The sequence below is a fragment of the Papio anubis genome, chromosome 13 (assembly GCF_008728515.1).
Source record: "Papio anubis isolate 15944 chromosome 13, Panubis1.0, whole genome shotgun sequence".
Taxonomy (NCBI): Eukaryota; Metazoa; Chordata; class Mammalia; order Primates; family Cercopithecidae; genus Papio; species Papio anubis.
The window spans coordinates 69,436,587-69,458,418 of NC_044988.1; the positions used below are offsets into that span (position 1 = coordinate 69,436,587).

Below are 21,832 nucleotides of genomic sequence, written 5' to 3' on the forward strand. Positions count from 1 at the left end.
TGTGCCTAATTTATAAATTAAACTTTACCATAGATATGTGTGTATAGGAAAAAAATAGTGTATATAGAGGGTTTGATTCTATCTGCAGTTTCATATATTGACTGGGGATCTTGGAATGTATCCCCAGCAGATAAAGGGGGACTACTCTATTTATAACCTTCTAACTATTTTTACTTTTACCTTTTCATAATCTTGGTTCTTAATCACCAGCTGAACTGTGTATATTACAATCAGATCTTTCTATCTGCATGCCCTTTATCATGGGCCATTCTTGGTTCTATCTGACCATCTATGTTTTGTTGAATACTCCACACTGGAAAACTATTTATAATAATAGCAAACATCTGAGCATTTGCTTTGTGCATTGTTCCAAGAACTTTTACAAATATCATTTATCTCATTTCATATGCATAATAATTGCAGGTACCATTATTACCCCTTATATATAAGAAAATAGAGGCATAGGAGGATAGTTTATTTAATCTGTGAAAATTTTCGATGATACTTCTGTGAGAAACAAAGATGAAATTATGTTAAAGAGCTTTGTAGTAAGTAAAACGAAGTACAAACATTGTACTGTTATCTGCTTCATAACAAGGCTCAATGAATGTTTGTTGAATGAACGAATGAATGAATGAGTAAATATCATTACTGGGTTGCACTGTGTCTTGTGAGGGTAGAGTCCTCAGAATAATGTAAAGTGTAAATACGCCAAGTACTGTGTCTGTAACTCAGTCGTTACCCCAACCAACATGTACTAGTTTCCTTCTTCTCCTTCCCTTTTCCTGTAATTTCACAATCAAAATGACTGTCTGAGTATCTTTAAAAGGTCGTGATGAATTATTCTGTAATATTTGAAATGTTATGTTCAGAAAGGTCAAACTTTATTTTTCGGTATGAAGTGTCACACGGATTTGTTTTTCCTGGACACTTTTTTTTTCAAAGAAAAGATGGCAAGAAATTTAGAGCAGGGTGCCCTCTTGAGGAAATTTTAGCATCTTCCTTCTCAAGAACTGACATCAAATGAAATGAGAAGTCTAGATAAATGATGTACACTATTAATGAAGCTCAGAAAAATGAAACATTAAAAAGTAAGACTAACCAAATACCAGGTATTTGAGAATTAAGATTCTTAACTGTTATGATCTAATATAGCAACTGTAAATAAGAATTTTTATTATTATTTATTTATTTATTTTTAATTCTTTTTTTGAGACAGAGTCTCACTCTGTCACCCAGGCTGGAGTGCAGTGGTGCAATCTCAGCTCACTGGAACCTCCACTTCCTGGGTTCAAGATTCTCATGCCTCACCCTCCCGAGTAGCTGGGACCACGGGCTTGCACCACCACACACAGCTAATTTTGTGTGTATTTTTAGTAGACACAGGATTTCACCATATTAGCCAGGCTGGTCTGAAACTCCTGTGATCTGCTCGTCTCGGCCACCCAAAGTGCTGGAATTACAGGCATGAGCCACCATGACCAGGCTTGTAAATAAGAATTTTTAAATGAAAACAAAAACCTCTAGAAGATATTTCATTTCTTCTTATTTACTCATTTCTTCAAGTAATATTTATTAGGCACCTATTCTGTGCCAGGAACTATGCTGGGCACAGGGATCAATAAAACATGGTCTCTGCCTTCATGGAGCTTACAGTTTGTGAGGGAGCTCACACAGAAGAGAAACAAACAAATATATATGTAATTACAAACTGAGAAAAGTACTGTGAAGGAAATGAATAGGTACTAGAATAAAGAATAACAAAGTAAATTCTATTTAGGGTCGTCAAGGGAAGCCTCTCTGAGAGGAAATATCCAGTAGAGTCCATTGGCTTTTCCACCTATTCTAAGTCTTCCCATCTAATATAGACAGTCTACAGATCCTCTTTCCTAGCCATAGTCTTTCTTATCTTCTCTTATCTCTGCCCCTGTGGTGGACTAAGTCAGTCCCATCTCTGCCCCTGTGGACAAGCAGTTAGTTCTCAGTAGTCCTTGTGCACCTCACTGTCACTCTAGTAATCGTGCCTTACAACAGGGATGTCCAGTCTTTTGGCTTCCCTGGGCCACATTGGAAGAAGAATTGTCTTTGGCTACACATAAAATACACTAGCACTAACAATAACTGATGAGCAAAAAAAAAAAAAAAAAAATGCAAAAAATCTCATAATGTTTTTAGAAACTTTACGAATTTTTTTGGATCACATTCAAAGCCATCCTGGGCCGCATGCAACCCAGGTGCCACGGTTTGGACAAGCTTGCTGTAGAGCTGCACATTCTTCACAGTGGGTGGTCTGCTTGATTAAAAAATGTCTTCCAGGCCGGGCGCGGTGGCTCACGCCTGTAATCCCAGCACTTTGGGAGGCTGAGGCAGGCGGATCATGAGGTCAGGAGATGGAGACCATCCTGGCTAACACAGTGAAACCCCGCCTCTACTAAAAAATACAAAAAATTAGCCGAGCGTGGTAGCGGGCACCTGTAGTCCCAGCTACTCGGGAGGCTGAGGCAGGAGAATGGCGTGAACCTGGGAAGCAGAGCTTGCAGTGAGCCAAGAGCACGCCACTGCACTCCAGCCTGGGCGACAGAGCGAGACTCCGTCTCAAAAAAAAAAAAAGTCTTCCTTACTAATATTGATAGTCCCTCATAGGAGAACATCAATGCATTATCATGCTAAAAGGGCCCACTTCTAACAAGGTTAAGGATGACAAATGGACAAATAATCCTGCCTGCCATTATCCTCTGAATAGGGAGAGATAAATAGGCACAAAGTAGGCCGAGAACTTGATCAAGCAATACTGTTTGATCCCACTGCCCTTGAAATATCTGAGGTACCAAGCACATAGAAACCTTCAACTGGAAGTAAAAATGAGGAACTAGACCTGAGAAAAGAGCCCAGAAGAACAATTTTTAGAGTCTTACTTTGTTCAAAGCTCCCATGTTACACAAACTTACTATGTAATGGTTGGCCTGGCTCATTAACACTCTTGCTATGGCCCTTGTAGCTAAGCTTCTTTCTTTTCTTTCTTTCTTTCTTTTTTTTTGAGACAGAGTCCCGCTCTGTCACCCAGGCTGGAGTACAGTGGTGCGATCTCGGCTCACTGCAACCTCCGCCTCCTGGGTTCAAGCAATTCTCTGCCTCAGCCTCCCGAGTAGCTCGGATTACAGGGGCCTGCCACCACGCCTGGCTAATTTTTATATTTTTAGTAGAGACAGGGTTTCACCATGTTGGCCAGGCTGGTCTTGAACTCCTGACCTCATGATCCACTCACCTCAGCCTCCCAAAGTGCTGGGATCACAGGTGTGAGCCACCGCACCTGGCCTGCTTCTTTCTTGAGGTGGGTTGATTCTACCAGATTGGAGGATTTAACTGACATGGAGAGTACTGCCTGCAAGTGGATGGGCCTGCCATGACTTCTGAGTTGGCATTTAGGTGACCATATGAGTCTGGTATCCAAACTTTGAATAAGCTGCTTCTACCTTAGTTGTACCCATAAATAGCTCTCTTTAAGAAAATTAATCATCCTTCCCTTATTAACCAGAGGGCCCTGAACAAAACATTTAACTTCTTTGAATCTCAGTTTCCTCACCTGTAAATTGGGATTTAACATCTCTGCTTATTTCACATTATTATACTTTGAGTATAAATAATAGGTAGTATGTTGGTCAAAATGTGCTGAAACTAATACACCTACACATTGCTGCTGTTAGATAGCAATTTGGAAAATACACCAAACACTAAAATGTGCAAACGTCTTTGACCCAACAATTTGGTTCCTGATAATTTATTCTTGTGAAACGATTAAGAAAAAAAATATGAAAAAAGATGTACATTGAAGCATTTTCTACAAAATAAAATATTAAAATATTCTAGATGTTAACAATAATAGATTGGTTAAATAAAACATGTTGCTTTTATTTGCAATAAAATATTGACCGGCCACTATGTGAATTATATTCATGAAAAAAGTTCTTGGAAGGAAACATGAAAAAAATAAAACAATTGATATCTGAGTATAGTGGAATTACAAACATTTTTCTTTATCAATTTCTCTGAATGTTATTACTGTAGAAGAATAATTAGCATACTTAAAACATTTTAAAATTAAAAAAAAATTTGACCCCATAGTACATTTTTTTCTTATCAGATCTTGTTTTTTATTTAGGGAAATTATCGTTTCGTGAAACTCTTACTTACACGCAGAGCAAACTGGATGCAAAAGGATCTGGAAGAGATGACTCCTTTGCACTTGACTACCCGGCACAGGAGCCCTAAGTGTTTGGCACTTCTGCTGAAGTTTATGGCACCAGGAGAAGTGGATACACAGGATAAAAACAAGGTAATGGATACTCAAAATCGAACACTAATAAGACCAGAAAGCAAATGCTTCCTTTTATGATGTGAAATTTCAAGGAAGAAGGCCTAAATTACCACATATATACATGGTAGAACAATTCCAAATCAGGGAAGTGTTTCACTTCAATTCTGTCGTTTAATCCTCTCAGCAACCATGTGTGTTAGGTAGTATCATCTCCTTTTTACAAATGGAAAAACTGAAGCTCAGGAAGATTAAAATTTTGCCTAAGATGCAAGTGGCAGAACTAGACTTCAGATCTAGTCCTGTCAGCCGGGCATGTTGGCTCATGCCTGTAATCACAGCATTTTGGGAGGCCAAGGCAAGTGGATCACCTGAGGTCAGGAGTTCAAGACTGGCCTGGCCAACATAGCGAAACCTTGTCCCTACTAAAACTACAAAAATTAGCCGGGCATGGTGGTGTGCACTTGTAATCCTAGCTACTCAGGAAGCTGAGGAATGAGAATCACTTGAACCTGGGAGGCAGAGGTTGCAGTGAGCCCAGATAGCGCCACTGAATTCCAGCCTGGGTGACAGAGTGAGACTCTGTCTCAAAAAAAAAAAAAAAAAAAAGTCTAGTCCTGCCTTAACTCCAAAACCCAACATTTGACAGGGAGTCATAATAGTTACTATAAGTGGTTAGACTCATGATGGCCAAATGCCCATGGCAATGTCCTAAGTGCATAATGGTTTAGTGGCCTACACTTTGGTATCAGACTTCCTGGGTTTCAACACAGAATCCACTACTTAACTTGTTCTGTATCCTTGGGCAAATTGCTTAACTCCTCTGTGCCCCAGTTTTTATATGTATGGAAAAAGGATAATAGGATTACTGTTAGGTTCAGCATAGTGTTGAATTTCAGTAAACAGAATCAGAACAAGTATAACATAGGAAAAGAAAGGAATTACATGTTGTTTATTGAAGATGTGGTTATAGGCAGTTAGTGAATGCTATTATACTTCTGGCTTTTTAAAAATCTGCAGTTGTTAGCAAGCAAAAGTAATAGGTTAAATAGTGACTGTTCATATTAAATGCCTATAGGTACATCTTGAAGGAATACCAGGTATATCAGTTTCTAAAGTTTTTAATGTGACAGGTGGGCTTGGTTCCTGCTCATTAAATTATCTAATTGTAGATTGAATTGCTGACAATGCTACTCATGAGGGCTGATAAAAATTTGAACAGTTCTTACATTTTTTCTTAATAATTCTTCTAATAGGGAAGCCAGTCGTATAGAAGTATGTTGATGAGAACAGCAGAAGAGATTTTAAAGCAACTTCAACAAGTTCAAGATGATCATTTTTAACTTTTATCTGAAATAAAGTGTGAACATTGTCAAAATCAAAATGGAGTTCTTTCTGTTTAAAACAACAACAACAAAACCTGACAGAGCCAGGGAAGGCCATAAAGAGAGGATTCTCGTGCTTGTCTGATTTAAAAAAAAAAAAAAAATCACAAACTGTGCAAAAACCACAGCCTTGCACAAAGGCCATCATAACCTTACACAAAAATTACTTCTTCAAAGACATTTGCCCAGCAACTGCCCTTCCAACCTTGCACTGGCATTATCTTTGTTATTGATCTTTGTAGCCAAGGATCATCATTTGAAAACAATTATGTAATCCTCCTCATTTTTCTTTTAAAAACTTTTGTCTTCCTTTACTTGAGTACACAGTTTAACAACGTCCTACTACCAGATACCAAATAAACATGATTTTCTTTCTTTTTTTTCTTTTTCTATCACCCAGGCTGGCATGTAGTGGTATGATCTTGGCTTACTGAAACCTCCACCTCCCGGGTTCAAGCAATTCTCATGCTTCAGCCTCCTGAGTAGCTGGGATTACAGGCATGCACCACCACACCCAACTAATTTTTGTATTTTTAGTAGAGAAGGGGTTTCACCATGTTGACCTGGCTGGTCTCGAACTCCTGACCTCAAGTGATCCACCTGCCTCGATCTCCCAAAGTGCTGAGATTACAGGCATGAGCCACTGCACCCGGCCAAACATTATTTTCTTTTAGAGAGACATTGTAATTTAGGTTGACAAAAGCAAGTACTGCTGTATTTTCAAAATGTATCTTTTTAGCAATAACTAGGTCTAATAATTTATCCTCTAAAATTGTAGTTAAATTAAAATGTATCTTCTGATATATGGAATGGGTTCCAGATGCATATGCATGGATTTTTTATAGATATTAAAATTCAAAACATCCTATCAAGCTCTTAAGGTCCTTGGTGATAACCAGATGTGCATTATCAAGATCATCACTTACTTTGTTGATGATTATTTCTAAATGACTGGGCCGCTTTCTCTTTCTCTGTGTTATCAGTACCAGATGAACTAAATAACTGTCATGACTAAGAGGTCAGATTCTGGAGTCAGACTGCCAGGGTTAAAATCTCAGTTCAGCCACTTACTTCCTTTATGTCCCTGAGCAGATTACTTAGGTTCCATGTGCTGTTTCCTCATCAATCACATGCAAATTTAAAAACATACTTGTCTCCCAGGAATAGTAAGATGACTGCATGCAATTAAATAGACAATAGTCTCCCTTGTTCAAAGGAAATATATTCCAACACCCCCAATGGATACTTGAAACTGCAGATAGTGTCAAACCCAATTCCCGTCAATAGGAACACATTTCTGTTCATGTCTTCCACCCACAAATTTAGTACTTTTTCCATCTTAACTAAGCACTTATCAGGCACTATGGCCATAATTTTTGCAGTTTGGTATGCAACAGCAAAATCATGAATTTCTTCTTCCTTCTTTACAGTTTCACAGATAGATTTGTTCTTACCACAGAGCTTAGCAAACTCAACAAATTTTTCTTATTGAGAGCTTTAACCTTTTCACTTAAAGGAAACACTTTATAGCTGCTCTTTGGCATATCTGAATCACCAGTATCAATAATTGTGAGCTTTGGGGCCGTTGAGTAAAAGAAGGGTGACTTGAACACAAGCACTGTGAATCTATATCGTGACAATGAATGGGATATCTGAGTTGGCTGCTAGGTGACTAACTGGCAGGGAATGTCTACAGTGGGGATGTGCTGAACAAGGAAAGATTTGTGTCCCAGGTAGGATGGGATGGGATGAAGCACTCTTTCATCATGTTATTTAGAATGGCACACAATTTAAAACTTATAAATTGTTTATTTCTGGAATATTCTATTTAATATTTTTAGACTTTGGTTGAACACAGAGACCTGAAATCATGAAAAGTGAAACCAAAGATACAGGGGAACTACTGTATAAAACTCTTGTAACAGTGCCTGTCCCATAGTAAAAGCTTGGGGAAAGTTAGTTGTTGTTACTGTTGTTATTCTGAGAACCTCTCGATTTTGCAGCAAACAGCTCTGCATTGGAGTGCCTACTACAATAACCCTGAGCACGTGAAACTGCTCATCAAGCATGATTCTAACATTGGGATTCCTGATGTTGAAGGCAAGATCCCACTTCACTGGGCAGCCAACCATAAAGATCCAAGTGCTGTTCACACAGTGAGATGCATTCTGGTGAGTTGAATGGTACTGCTAGACCTGAATGGCCTTTTTAAGAAAAATTTTTATTATGAATTATTCAATATATACAAAAGCATGTATTTGACATACAAGTAAATTATTAAGCAAAAGAATACAACAGACATATGGACCCATCCCCCAAGAAGTAGAACATTTCAGTACCACTATTTAAGACCACATAGAGGTTTCCTATGTCCCAGTTTTTAAATGCATTCATTCCCCCTATGCCATGCTCATTCCTGTACCCCAGCAACTACTTCCTTGAATTTATAGTTATTTCCTTACTTTGTTTCATACTGTTTTTATTAAACGGTGAATAGACATAAGTATCAGCAAAATACATGTAAAATATAAATAATAATGAAACAACAAATACTTATGTACTCACTATCAAGTTTAAGAAAAAGTATATTACCAGGCTGGGCGTGATGGCTCATGCCTGTAATCCCAGCACTTTGGGAGGCCGAGGCGGGTGGATCACAAGGTCAGGAGATTGAGACCATGCTGGCTAACACGGTGAAACTCCGTCTCTACTAAAAATACAAAAAATTAGCCAGGCGTGGTGGTGGGCGCCTATAGTCCCAGCTACTCGGGATGCTGAGGCAGGAGAATGGTGTGAACCCGGGAGGTGGAGCTTGCAGTGAGCCGAGATCGTACCACTGCACTCCAGCCTGGGCGACAGAGCAAGACTCCGTCTCAAAAAAAGAAAAAAAAGAAAAAGAAAAAGTATATTACCATTACCTTTTAGGTCCTCTGAGTGGAGTACCTCTCAGTCTCATTCTACTCTCTCCTTTCACAGAGGCAACAACTGTCTTCAGTCTTGTATCCTTAAACAATATATTGCTCAGTTTTTAACGTTTTTGAATTTGATATACAAGGAATTATATTGCATATTTTTGTTTTTGTTTTGTTTTGTTTTTTGCAATACCCTTTTCTCGCTCAACCTTATGCTGGTGAATTTTTTTTTCTTTTTTTTTTTTTGAGACGGAGTCTTGCTCTGTCACCCAGGCTGGAGTACAGTGGCATGATCTTGGCTCACTGCAGCCTCCGTCTCCCAGGTTTAAGCAATTCTCCTGCCTCAACATCCTAGGTAGCTGGGACTGCAGGCGTGTGCCACCATGCCTGGCTCATTTCTGTATTTTTAGTAGAGATGGGGTTTCACCATGTTGGCAGGGATGGTCTCGACCTCCTGACCTCGTGATCCACCTGCCTCAGCCTCCCAAAGTGTTGGGATTACAGGCGTGAGCCACCGTGCCTGACCACTGATGATTTTATCTATGTTGCTGCATGTAAACGTGATATTTTAATTTTTACTGCTATATAGGATTCCATCTTATGAATAAGCCACACAATATTCATTCTGTTATTGACAGATACTTTGTTTCCAGTTTTTTGTTATTTACAAACAGTGCTGCATTGACATTTTTGAACATATCTAGGATATATATTTAACTGGTTGTTATAGGTGTATAGGAATGCAGTTGATATTTTTGATTATTGATTATGTATCTAACTAATTCGCTAAACTCCTTATTTATTTTGAATATTTATCAGTTGATTCTTTGAGATTTTCTACTCCCTCTGTCTCAGCTTCTAAGTTACATGTTTTTGTAGTCCAATAGTTAGTCATATTTGTTTTTAACACACAAACTATACTTTAAACTATTTTTTAATCGTTTTTTATAACCTCTGATGCTAAAAGTATTATTATTTTGTATATGCAATGCTTAGCTCTGCATTTTTTTGTATCTGAAATTTTCCTTCTAAAGCTATTATTTTACATCCTGAAATATAGTTCTTAGATTCTTATTTAAAATTATTCTATAAGTTCTGGGATACAGGTACAAAACGTTCAGGTTGGTTACATAGGTATACATATACCATGGTGGTTCGCTGCACCCATCAACCTGTCATCTACATTAGATATTTCTCCTAATGCTATCCCTCCCCTTGTCCCCCACCCCCCAACAGGCCCCAGTGTGTGATGTTCCCCTCCCTGTGTCCATGTGTTCTCATTGTTCAACTCCCACTTATGAGTGAGAACATGCAGTGTTTGGTTTTCTGTTCTTGTGTTAGTTTGCTGAGAATGATGGTTTCCAGCTTCATCCATGAGTTCTGCAAAGAACATGAACTCCTTCTTTTTTATGGCTGCATAGTATTCCATGGTATATATGTGCCACATTTTCTTTATCCAGTCTATCATTGATGGGCATTTGGGTTGGTTCCATGACTTCGTTATTGTAAATAATACTGCAATAGACATATGTGTGTATGTGTCTTTATAGTAGAATGATTTATAATCCTTTGGGTATATACCCAGTAATAGGATTCCTGGGTCAAATGGTATTTCTCGTTCTAGATCCTTGAGGAATCACCACACTGTCTTCCACAATGGTTGAACTAATTTACACTCCACCAACAGAATGAAAGCATTCCTATTTCTCCACATCCTCTCCAGCATCTGTTGTTTCCTGACTTTTTAATGATTGCCATTGTAACTGGCATGAGATGGTATCTCATTGTGGTTTTGATTTGCATTTCTCTAATGACCGATGATGATGAGCTTTTGTTCATATGTTTATTGGCTGCATAAATGTCTTCTTTTGAGAAGTACCTGTTCATATCCTTTGCCCACTTTTTGATGGAGTTGTTTTTTCTCTTGTAAATTTGTTTAAGTACCTTGTACATTCTGGATGTTAGTCCTTTATCAGATGGATAGATTGCAAAAAATATTCTCCCATTCTGTAGGTTGCCTGTTCTGTCTATAGGTCCTGTAGGTCCCATTCTGTCTGTCTGTAGGTCCCTGTAGGTCCCATGTCTATAGGGACCTGTAAGTCCCATTCTGTAGGTTGCCTCTTCTATCACTCTGATGATAGTTTCTTTTGCTGTGCAGAAGCTCTTTAGTTGAATTAGATCCCATTTGCCAATTTTGGCTTTTGTTACCATTGCTTTTGGTGTTTTAGTCATGAAGTCTTTGCCCATGCCTATGTCCTGAATGGTATTGCCTAGGTTTTCTTCTAGTGTTTTTATGGTTTTAGGTCTTATGTTTAAGTTTTTAATCCATCTTGAGTTAATTTTTGTATAAGATATAAGGAAGGGGTCCAGTTTCAGTTTTCCAAACACCATTTATGAAATAGGGAATCCTTTCCCCATTGCTTGTTTTTGTCAAGTTTGTCAAAGATCAAATGGTTGTAGATGTGTGGCATTATTTCTGAGGACTCTGTTCTGTTCCATTGGTCTATATATCTGTTTTGGTACAAGTACCATGCTGTTTTGGTTACTGTAGCCTTGTATTATAGTTTGAAGTCAGGTAGCATGATGCCTCCACCTTTGTTCTTTTTGCTTAGGATTGTCTTGGCTATACGGTCTCTTTTTTGGTTACATACAAAATTTAAAATAGTTTTTTTCTAATTCTGTGAAGAAAGTCAATGGTAGCTTGATGGAAATAGCATTGAATCTATGTTTTTCCATTTGTTTGTGTCCTCTCTTATTTCTTTGAGCGGTGGTTTGTAGTTCTCCTTCAGGGAACTACAACGTGAAGAAGTCCTTTACATTCCTTGTAAGTTGTATTCCTAGATATTTTATTTCTCTTTGTGGCAATTGTGAATGGGAGTTCACTCATGATTTGCTCTCTGTCTGTTATTGGTGTATAGGAATGCTTGTGATTTTTGCACATTGATTTTGTATCCTGAGACTTTACTCAAGCTGCTTATCAGCTTAAGGAGTTTCTGGGCTAAGATGATGGGGTTATTTAAATACACAATCATGTCATCTACAAACAGAGACAATTTGACTTTCTCTCTTCCTATTCGAATAACCTTTATTTCTCTTACCTGATTTCCCTGGCCAGAACTTCCAATACTATATTGAACAGGAGTGGTGAGAGAGGGTATCCTTGTCATGTGCCAGTTTTAAAAGGGAATGCTTCCAGCTTTTGCCCATTCATTATGATATTGGCTGTGGATTTGTCATAAATAGCTCTTATTATTTTTAGATATGTTCCTTCAATACCTATTTTATTGAGTGGTTTTAGCATGAAGGGGTGTTGAATGTTATCGAAGGCCTTTTCTGCATCTATTGAGATAATCATGTGGTTTTTGTCATGGGTTCTGTTTATGTGATGGATTACATTTATTGATTTGCATATGTTGAACCAGCCTAGCATCCCAGGGATGAAGCCAACTTGATCGTGGTAGATAAGCTTTTTGATATGCTGCTGGTTTCGGTTTACCAGTATTTTATTGAGGATTTTTGCATTGATGTTCACCAGGGATATTGGCCTGAAATTTCCTTTTTTTCTTGTGTCTCTGCCGGTTTTGGTTTCAGGATGATGCTGTCTTCATAAAATGAGTTAGGGAGGAGTCCCTCTTTTTCTATTGATTGGAATAGTTTCAGAAGGAATGGTACCAGCTCCTCTTTGTACCTCTGGTAAAATTCAGCTGTGAATCTGTCTGGTCCTGGACTTTTATTGGTTGGTAGGCTATTAATTACTGCCTCAATTTCAGAACCTGTTATTGGTCTATTCAGGGATTCAACTTCTTCCTGGTTTAGTCTTGGGAGAGTGTATGTGTCCAGGAATTTATCCATTTCTTCAAGATTTTCCAGTTTATTTGCATGGAAGTGTTTATAGTATTCTCTGATGGTAGTTTGTATTTCTGTGGGGTCAGTGGTGATATCCCCTATACCATTTTTTATTGTGTCTATTTAATTCTCTCTTTTCTTCTTTATTAGTGGTCTATTTTGTTAGTCTTTTCAAAAAACCAGCTCCTGAATTCGTTTATTTTTTGAAGGGTTTTTCGTGTTTCTATCTCCTTCAGTACTGCTCTGATCTTAGTTATCTCTTGTCTTTTGTTAGATTTTGAATGTGTTTGCTCTTGTTTCTCTAGTTCTTTTAATTGTGATGTTAGGGTGTCAATTTTAGATCTTACCCATTTTGTCCTGTGGGCATTTCGTGCTGTAAATTTCCCTCTAACCACTTCTTTAGCTGTGTCCTACAGATTCTGGTACCTTGTGTCTTTTTTCTCATTGGTTTCAAAGAACTTATTTATTTCTGCTTTAATTTCATTATTTGCTCAGTAGTCATTCAGGAGCAGGTTGTTCAGTTTCCATGTAGTCGTGTGGTTTTGAGTGAGTTTCTTAATCCTGAGTTCTAATTTGATTGCACTGTGGTCTAAGAGACTATTTGTTATGATTTCCATTATTTTACGTTTGCTCAGGAGGTTTTACTTCCAATTGTGTGGTCAATTTTAGAAAAAGTGTGATGTGGTGCTGAGAAGAATGTATATTCTGTTGATTTGGGGTGGAGAGTTCTGTAGATGTTTATTAGGTCCACTTGATCCATAGTGGAGTTCAAGTGCTGAATATCCTTATTAATTTTCTGTTGCGTTGATCTGTCTAATATTGTCAGTGGAGTGTTAAAGTGTCCCACTATTATTGTGTGGGAGTGTAAGTCTTTTTGTAGGTCTCAAAGAACTTACTTTATGAATCTGGGTGCTCCTATATTGGATGCATATAAATTTAGGATAGCTAGCTCTTCTTGTTATATTGGTCCCTTTACCTTTATGGAATTCCCTTCTTTGTCTTTTTGATCTTTGTTGGTTGAAAGTCTGTTTTATCAGAGATTAGGATTGCAACCCCTGCTTTTTTTTTCTTTCCATTTGCTTGGTAAATCTTCCTTCATCCCTTTATTTTAAGCCTATGTGTGTCTTTGCACACACGTGTGTCTTTGCACATGAGATGGGTCTCCTGAATACAGCACACCAGTGGGTCTTGACTTTTTATCCAGTTTGCCAGCCTTTGTCTTTTAATTGGAGCATTTAGCCCATTTACATTTATGGTTAATATTGTTATGTATGAATTTGATCCTGTCATCATGATGCTAGCTGCTTATTTTGTATATTAGTTGATAGTTTCTTCATAATATTGTTGGTCTTTATATTTTGGTATCTCTTTGCAGTGGCTGGTACCAGGTTTTCCTTCCCATATTTAGTGCTTCCTTCAGGAGCTCTTGTGAGGCAGGCCTGGTGGTGACAAAAATCCCTCAGCATGTGCTTATCTGTATAGGATTTTATTTCTCCTGCACTTATGAAACTTAGTTTGGCTGGATATGAAATTCTGAGTTGAAAATTCTTTTCTTTGAGAATGTTGAATATTGACCCCCACTCTCTTCTGGCTTGTAGGGTTTCTGCAGAGAGATCCGCTGTTAGTCTGATGGGTTTCCCTTTCAAGGTAACCTGATCTTTCTTTCTGGCTGCGCTTAACATTTTTTTTCTTCATTTGAACCTTGGTGAATCTGATGATTATGTATCTTGGGGTTGCTCTTCTTGAGGAGTATCTTAGTGGTGTTCTCTGTGTTTCCTGAATTTGGATGTTGGCCTGTCTTGCTAGATTGGGGAAGTTCTCCTGTATAATATCCTCAATTGTGTTTTCCAACTTGGTTCCATTCTCCTCGTCACTTTCAGGTACACCAACGTAGGTTTGGTCTTTTCACATAGTCCCATATTTCTTGGAGGCTTTGTTCATTCCTTTTCATTCTTTTTTCTCTAACCTTGTCTTCATGCTTTATTTCATTAAGTTGATCTTCAATTTCTGATATCCTTTCCTCCACTTGATCGATTCGGCTATTGATACTTGTGTATGCTTCACGAAGTACTCGTGCTGTGTTTTTCAGTTCCATCAGGTCATTTATGTTCTTATACAAAACAGATATTCTAGTTAGCAGTTCCTATAATCTTTTATCAAGGTTCTTAGCTTGCTTGCATTGGGTTAGAACATGCTCCTTTAGCTTGGAGGAGTTTGTTATTACCCACCTTCTGAAGCCTGCTTCTGTCAATTCCTCAAACTCATTCTCTGTCCATTTTTGTTCCCTTGCTGGCAAGGACTTGTGATCTTTTGGAGGAGAAGAGGCATTCTGGTTTTTGGAATTTTCAGCATTTTTGCAGAGGTTTTCCCTCATCTTCATGGATTTATCTACCTTTGATCTTTGATGCTGATGACCTTTGGATGGGATTTTTGTGTGGGTATGCTTTTTGTTGATGTTAATGTTATTGCTTTCTGTTTGTTAGTTTTCCTCTCTTCTAGAGGTCTGCTGGAGTTCACTGGAAGTCCACTCCAGACCCTGTTCGCATGGGTATCACCAGCAGAGGCTGCAGAACAGTAAAGATTGCTGCCTGTTCTTTCCTCTGGAAGCTTCGTCCCAGAGGGGCACCTGCTCGATTCCAGCCAGGGCTTTCCTCTCTGAGGTGTCTGCTGACCCCTGCTGGGAGGTGTCTCCCAGAGAGGAGGCACAGGGGTCAGGGACCCACTTGAGGAGGCAGTCTTTCCCTTAGCAGAGCTCGAGCACTCTGTTGGGAGATCTACTGCTTTCTTCAGAGCAGGCAGGCAGGAACATTTAAGTCTGCTGAAGCTGTGCCCACAGCCACCCCTTCCCTGGTGCTCTGTCCCAGGGAGATGGGAGTTTTATCTCTAAGCCCCTAACTGGAACTGCTGCCTTTCTTTCAGAGATGCCCTGCCCAGAGAGGAAGAATCTAGAGAGCCAGTCTGGCTATAGTGGTTTGCCGTGCTGTGGTGGGCTTTGCCCAGTTCAAACTTCCTGGAGGCTTTGTTTACCCTGTGAGGGGAAAACAGCCTACTCAAGCCTCAGTAATGGTGATGCCCCTCCCCCCACCAAGCTCAGGCATCCCAGGTTGACTTCACACTGCTGTGCTGACAGTGAGAATTTCAAGCTAGTGTATCTTAGCTTTCTGGGCTCTGGGGAGGTAGGACCTGCTGAGCAAAACCACTTGGCTCCCTGGCTTCAGCCCCCTTTCCAGAGGAGTGAACAGTTTTATCTCCCTGGGGTTCCAGGCGCCACTGGGGTATGAAAAAGAACTCCTGAAGCTAGCTCAGTGTCTGCCCAAACGGCCACCCAGTTTGGTGCTTGAAACCCAGGGCCCTGGTGCTGTAGGCACCCTAGGGAATCTCCTAGTCTGCTGGTTCCAAACACCATGAAAAAAGTGTAGTATCTGGGCTGGATAGCACAGTCCTTTATGGCACTGTCCTTCACGGCTTCCCTTGACTAGGGGAGGGAGTTCCCTGATACTTTGCACTTCCCAGGTGAGGCAACGCCCTACCCTGCTTCTGCTCACCATCTGTGGGCTGCACCCACTGTCTAACCAGTCCCAATGAGATGAACTGGGCACCACAGTTAGAAATGCAGAAATCACCCGCCTTCTGCGTTGGCCTCACTGGGAGCTGCAGACCAGAGCTGTTCCTATTCAGCCATCTTGCTGAGTTATCCTCTTGACTCTCCTTAGTATACATCTTTCGGTGATCAACTGTCTCTGGTTTTGTTTGTTTGTTTGTTTTTAGTTTTTTGTTTTTTTGGGACAGAGCCTTGTGCTGTCACAAGCTGGAGTGCAGTGGTGTGATCTCAGCTCACTGCAACCTCCACATCCTGGATTCAAGTGATTCTCCTGCCTCATCCTCCTGAGTAGCTGGGACTACAGGCGCACGCCACACTGCACAGATAATTTTTATATTTTTAGTAGAGACAGAGTTTCACCATGTTGGCCAGAATGGTTTCAAACTCTTGGCCTCAAGTGATCCACCTGCCTCAGCCTCCCAAAGTGCTGGGATTACAGGCGTGAGCCACAACCCCCAGCCAACTCTCTCTTTTTAATTGTTAAGAATGTATGCCTCTTGAAAAAAAAAATGATTATCCTGTATACATAGTCCTGGGAATCTATTTTTCTCAGCTCTTTCAGCATAGTATTTTGCTACTTTCTGCCTTTTATTATTGCTCTTAAGGAGTCTGTTATTGGTATGTCATTTCTTTATGCATGATGTATCTTTTCTCTCAGGTTGCTTTTACATTTTACTCTTTGTTTGGCATTCTACAGTTTTACTACAGTGTGTCTAGGTGTGACCTTTTTAAAAAATCCTGTTTGGTATACATTCTAATTATTGTATCTCAGTTCTGTCAAACATGTATAGCTGTTATCCTTAAATATCACCTCTTCTTCATTCTCTTTACTCTTGCCTTTAGGGTCTCCAATTATATATATTTTAAGGCATTTTATCTAATCCTCCATGTCTTTTAACTTCTCTTTTATATTCTCATCTCCTTGTCTCTTTCTGCTGCATTCTGGGTAATAACATCAGATCTCTCTTCCAGTTTTCTAAGTCTTCAAATAAGTCCAACCTGTTGTTTACCCTATCCATTGAACCTTTAATCTTAGTGATTAAATTTTTCACTTCTAAAAGTTCTATTTGGTTCCTTTTCAAATCTGCCTGGTAATTTTCATAATGCCTGCTACAGAGATCCAGTCGAAAAATTAATTAACGTTTTGAACTGTCCATTTACAGACATATCAAACTGAATCACTAATAAACACATGATTGAAAAATCTCAACCCCATTCATAAATGAACTGCAAGTTAAAATAGCAGTGAAATGTCTTTCATAACCATAAGGGAAAAATGCAGTAGGCTTGATAATACCAAATGATTAATTTGTGCCGGCATGTAGGGAAATAAAAACTTTTACATATTGTCATGGCAGTGTTAATTGGTAAGACCATTTGGAGAGTGATGTGACAATTTGAAGGTATTTGAAGTTATCCTTCACCCCAGCAGTTCCCCTTCTAGGTATCTAGCCTGTGGAAAAATCTCACACATGTGCTACAAGTGACATGTAAAGGAAACATTAATTGCAGCATTATCTGTAGTAGTGAAAAAAAATGGGAATAGCCTAAATGTCCCTCAATAGGAAAATAGATAACTAAATCGTGGTTTATTCAAGCACCTCAATAACTAAACTAGTACCAACATAGATATCCAAAGTATAGTGTTGAAAGAAAGAATTTCCAAAGGATACAGGTCCATTGCCATAATGTGAATATTGAAAACACGCATACAAAATTTATGTATTGTTTATGGATACATACATATATACAAAAGTATAAAACATACATCTCTAGTTGAACCATAACAGAAACAAAAGCATATCAGACAAAATGTTGTTTAATCTAGATAATCAGTATGTAATGGTTATATTCTTTTCTGTACTTTTTATAATTAAATATGAAAATAATTTTTTAAAGATTTAGACTTTGTACTTTTTCCATGATTTATCACTTGTGCTGAGAGAGAATGTAGAGATCTTATTTCGAAAATTCCTCAGTTAATTCTTGTGCCAGGCTGGGCACAGTGACTCACACCATAATCCCAGCATTTTGGGAGGCTGAGGTAGGAGAATTGCTTGAGCTCAGGAATTAAAGACCAGCCTGAGCAACATGGCAAAACCCCATCTCTACAAAAATCACAAAAATTAGCCAGGTGTGGTGGGGTGTGCCTGTAGTCCCAGCTACTTGGGAAGCTGAGACAGGAAGATTGCTTGAGCCCAGGAGTTTGAGGGTGCAGTGAGCTGTGATCATGCCACTGTACTCCAACCTGGGTGACAGAATGAGACCCTTTCCCTAAAAAAGAAAGAAAGAAAAAAATACTTACACCAAATGTAATTTATTGAGGATTCCATGTATGTCTGAAGTCTCTGGTTCCTTCAAATCAGGATGCTGCTCCAACAGAGTCTTTACTGAACTGGCAAGACTACGAGGGTCGAACTCCTCTTCACTTTGCAGTTGCTGATGGGAATGTGACCGTGGTTGATGTCTTGACCTCATATGAAAGCTGCAATATAACGTCTTATGATAACTTATTTCGAACCCCACTGCACTGGGCAGCTTTATTAGGTATGTGACTCAAAGGATCAACAGTAGATGAAACTGCATGAGTATAGGAATATTTCTATGCCTTCCCTTCCACTGTTCGCTCCCAACTCCTAGTTAATTATTTTGATTTCTAACTGATATGTTGCATTGTTTTATAAACTAAATTATAGTAATATAAATTTATTTTCTGTTAAATATTAGTTTTAATTTCAACATGTCTTAACTTTAAATTTTTGTTATAAAAGTAATTCATGTTTATTGACAACATGTAAATGTAACATAAACCTCTTTTCATATTCAGCGCCTATATTTTTGGGGAGGAGGGCTTTAATTTTATGTTTGTGCTAATACTATGATATTTGAGGTTTTTTCTTTATATTTTCCTGAAATGCCTTTTACTTAACCTTTTTGAAGATCACTTTTATAGATGAGAGAGTGTATATATGTGTATGTTTTATGTGTATGTTGGATTTTTTTGTGTGTGGAGTCAATCTGAGAGTCTTTCTCTTTCAGTGAAGGAGTTTTACCCATTAGTAGTCATTGTTATAAGATAAATAATCAGGACTTTTTTTTTCCTGCTATCCTGGTATTATTAGTGTTTTCAGTTTAACATTTTTTGTTTGTTTGTTTGTTTTGTTTTGTTTCCTGTTTCCTTTACTTTCTACTCTTTGGTATATGGATTAGATTTGTTGTTGTTATTTGGTTTTGATTGCCTAATGTTTTAGAAGGATTTAGGTTCTATTAGTGGTTACTTTTAAATTTATCAAAAACTTTTTAAAGCCTGAATCAGAGTCAAGAGCAAAAATGCGTCTATTGACTCCCACCTATTTAAGACAAAAAATTTAGCACAGATACTCATCACTCTTTTAGTACTTGTTAATATAATCTGAGATTTTCCCCCAATTATTATAATCTTGATCTTAATTTTTAAATTACACATTATCTTTTTTTAAAAAATGGTGTTTATGTGTGCACCCACTTTTATTGCCAGATTTATAATTATTAGTCAGATTTCATCTCACATCCCTTTTTCTTTTTCCTCTGGATTCTGGGCTTACTTGGCAAATTTGTCTCCACATAACTAAATTGACTTTTTGTTCTGTAAGTTTTGCTTTCTTTCTGCCTCCTATATAGATTGTATTTTGGGTTATATTTTTATTTCCTTTTCTTACCTATATTTCTTTTTATCTCATTTCATTTCCTTTTAACTTCCTTCCATTACTTTTTCATTTCACTCTGTTTTCTTCTTAGAATACCCTGTTTCTGTTTCGTAGAAGCCATCTCTTTTTGCACTAAGTCGAGGATACCAGTTTCCTGAAATTTTCCTCTGGATCCTTCTCTAGATCATTTTCAGAGGTATGCTGTTTATCTTTCTGACAGTGCTTCTTTTTCACTTTCCTGTAGTATGTTTTTATGTAGTCTTTACTGAATTTTTCCCTTTATTTCTCAAACAAAATGAAATGTGTTTAGAGTAACTATGTGGCACAGATTGTCTTTGATCCCACATTTATATTATGGAGAACTCCATCTTAGACCACTTCTGGAGAGCAGATAGATGAGCACAACTTCCACTCAAATTACATTTTTCTGCCTGGCTTTTAAGCAGCATATCCTTGCTCTGCTAATGGGGCATCTTCTTCATTCTCCAATATCTGAAAGCAATAGAGTATATAAAATTTCAGGTTTCCTATATATACTACTACCAGGTTTGTTCATTTTTTAGTATTTTCTACAGCTCTTCACTTGTGGAGATAACATCCACTAGAATGCACTATATTGTCTTCATTGCTGCCTCATCATGCCTGCCCACTTGTTTTCTGAGATTTGAAATCACTGCCTAGATGTTATAAAATATAAATATAATAAAAGATTGTGGGAAGGAGAATATAGGGATGGGAGGCCTCAGAGGTAGAAGAGGTTGTATTATAGTTTGTCCACCTGAATAGAAGACAACAGCTATGCAGTTCTGTTTGGTTGGGCAATGGAACCTTGAGAGTAGGAGCAGTGAAGGCTAAGAGGGCTTGGTTCTAACGCAACTTCCCCTCCTTTGCTTTAGGCAGCTTTATAAAGTGAAGGGAATGCGATGAGGTGATGCCTAATATAGTCTTTTCTCAGTCTGACAAGTATACTTAATTCATTCCTACCTGATTGAAGCATTAAGTTTTTAGTAAGTTTTCATTCTGTTCTACCTCATATTAATATGTTAGTGAGAAATTAGAAGAGGCTGCATTGGGGGCTGCTGTTCAGAAACCACTGTGAATGCTGTATTGTGTGTCAGTGAATTTTCTTACCTTTTTCATTTAAGTAGATTATAAATTAATTAACGTCCTTTATAAGTGATAATTACCTTTTTGTGTCTTTTCTCAGGCCATGCACAGATTGTCCATCTCCTTTTAGAAAGAAATAAGTCTGGAACTATCCCATCTGACAGCCAAGGAGCCACACCTTTGCACTATGCTGCTCAGAGTAACTTTGCTGTGAGTAAAACAAGACAATGCTCTTTTTTTCTTAGTGAAAATTTTTATTTTTATATAATCATAGATTCATATGTAGTTGTAGGAAATAATACAACAAGATTTCATGTACCCTTCACCTAGTTCACTCTTTTTTTTTTCCTTTATTTTTCCAATAAGCTTTTTGCACTCCTACACCTAATTCACTCTAACGGTAACATCCAATACAATATCATAAACAGGAAATTGACACTGATACAATCCACTGATCTTATTCAGCTTTTCCCAGATTTACTTAGACTCATTTGTCTGTTTTTATGTATCAATTACCTTTTAACAATGGTTCATGCTGTTCACTCTGATGCAAGTGATAGTCTAAGGTTTTTTTTGTTTTTTGTTTTTGTTAGTCACATCTGAAGTTTTATACAGTTTTTATTTTAATGTTAAGCGTAACATTTTACTTTACAGTAAGAGTACTTCATCTTTGTATTACTTTTATAGCACTAAGAACATCTTAGTGTTCAGCCATGTGTAATTGTCCTTAAAGCAGTGTGGCAAGGCTTTGGAACTAGAACAATCTCAGCTAGAATCCTGTCTGTGCAGTTTGCTAAACTGCATTATTACCTTACACAAGTTTCTTAATCTTAGTTTCTTCATATGTAAGATGAGGATAATTATACCTTTTCTTTCAGGATTGTTGTAAAGATTAGAGAAAATTTATGACAAGTGCCTGCTGTATACCTTGGCATAGAGCACGTACTCAAGAAATAGAATGTACTCTCATTACTACTAGTGTT

At 38.1% G+C, this 21,832-nt stretch overlaps 1 protein-coding gene across 1 annotated transcript in view; it reads left to right on the forward strand.

The window, feature by feature from the left end:
* INVS (inversin) overlaps positions 1-21,832 on the forward strand; it is a 198,059-nt gene that overhangs the window by 116,451 nt on the left and 59,776 nt on the right. Inside the window, 4 exon segments of the mRNA XM_017949687.3 lie at positions 4,160-4,333; positions 7,701-7,868; positions 18,423-18,603; positions 20,950-21,059. Of these exon segments, the coding sequence (XP_017805176.2) occupies positions 4,160-4,333; positions 7,701-7,868; positions 18,423-18,603; positions 20,950-21,059 (633 nt within the window).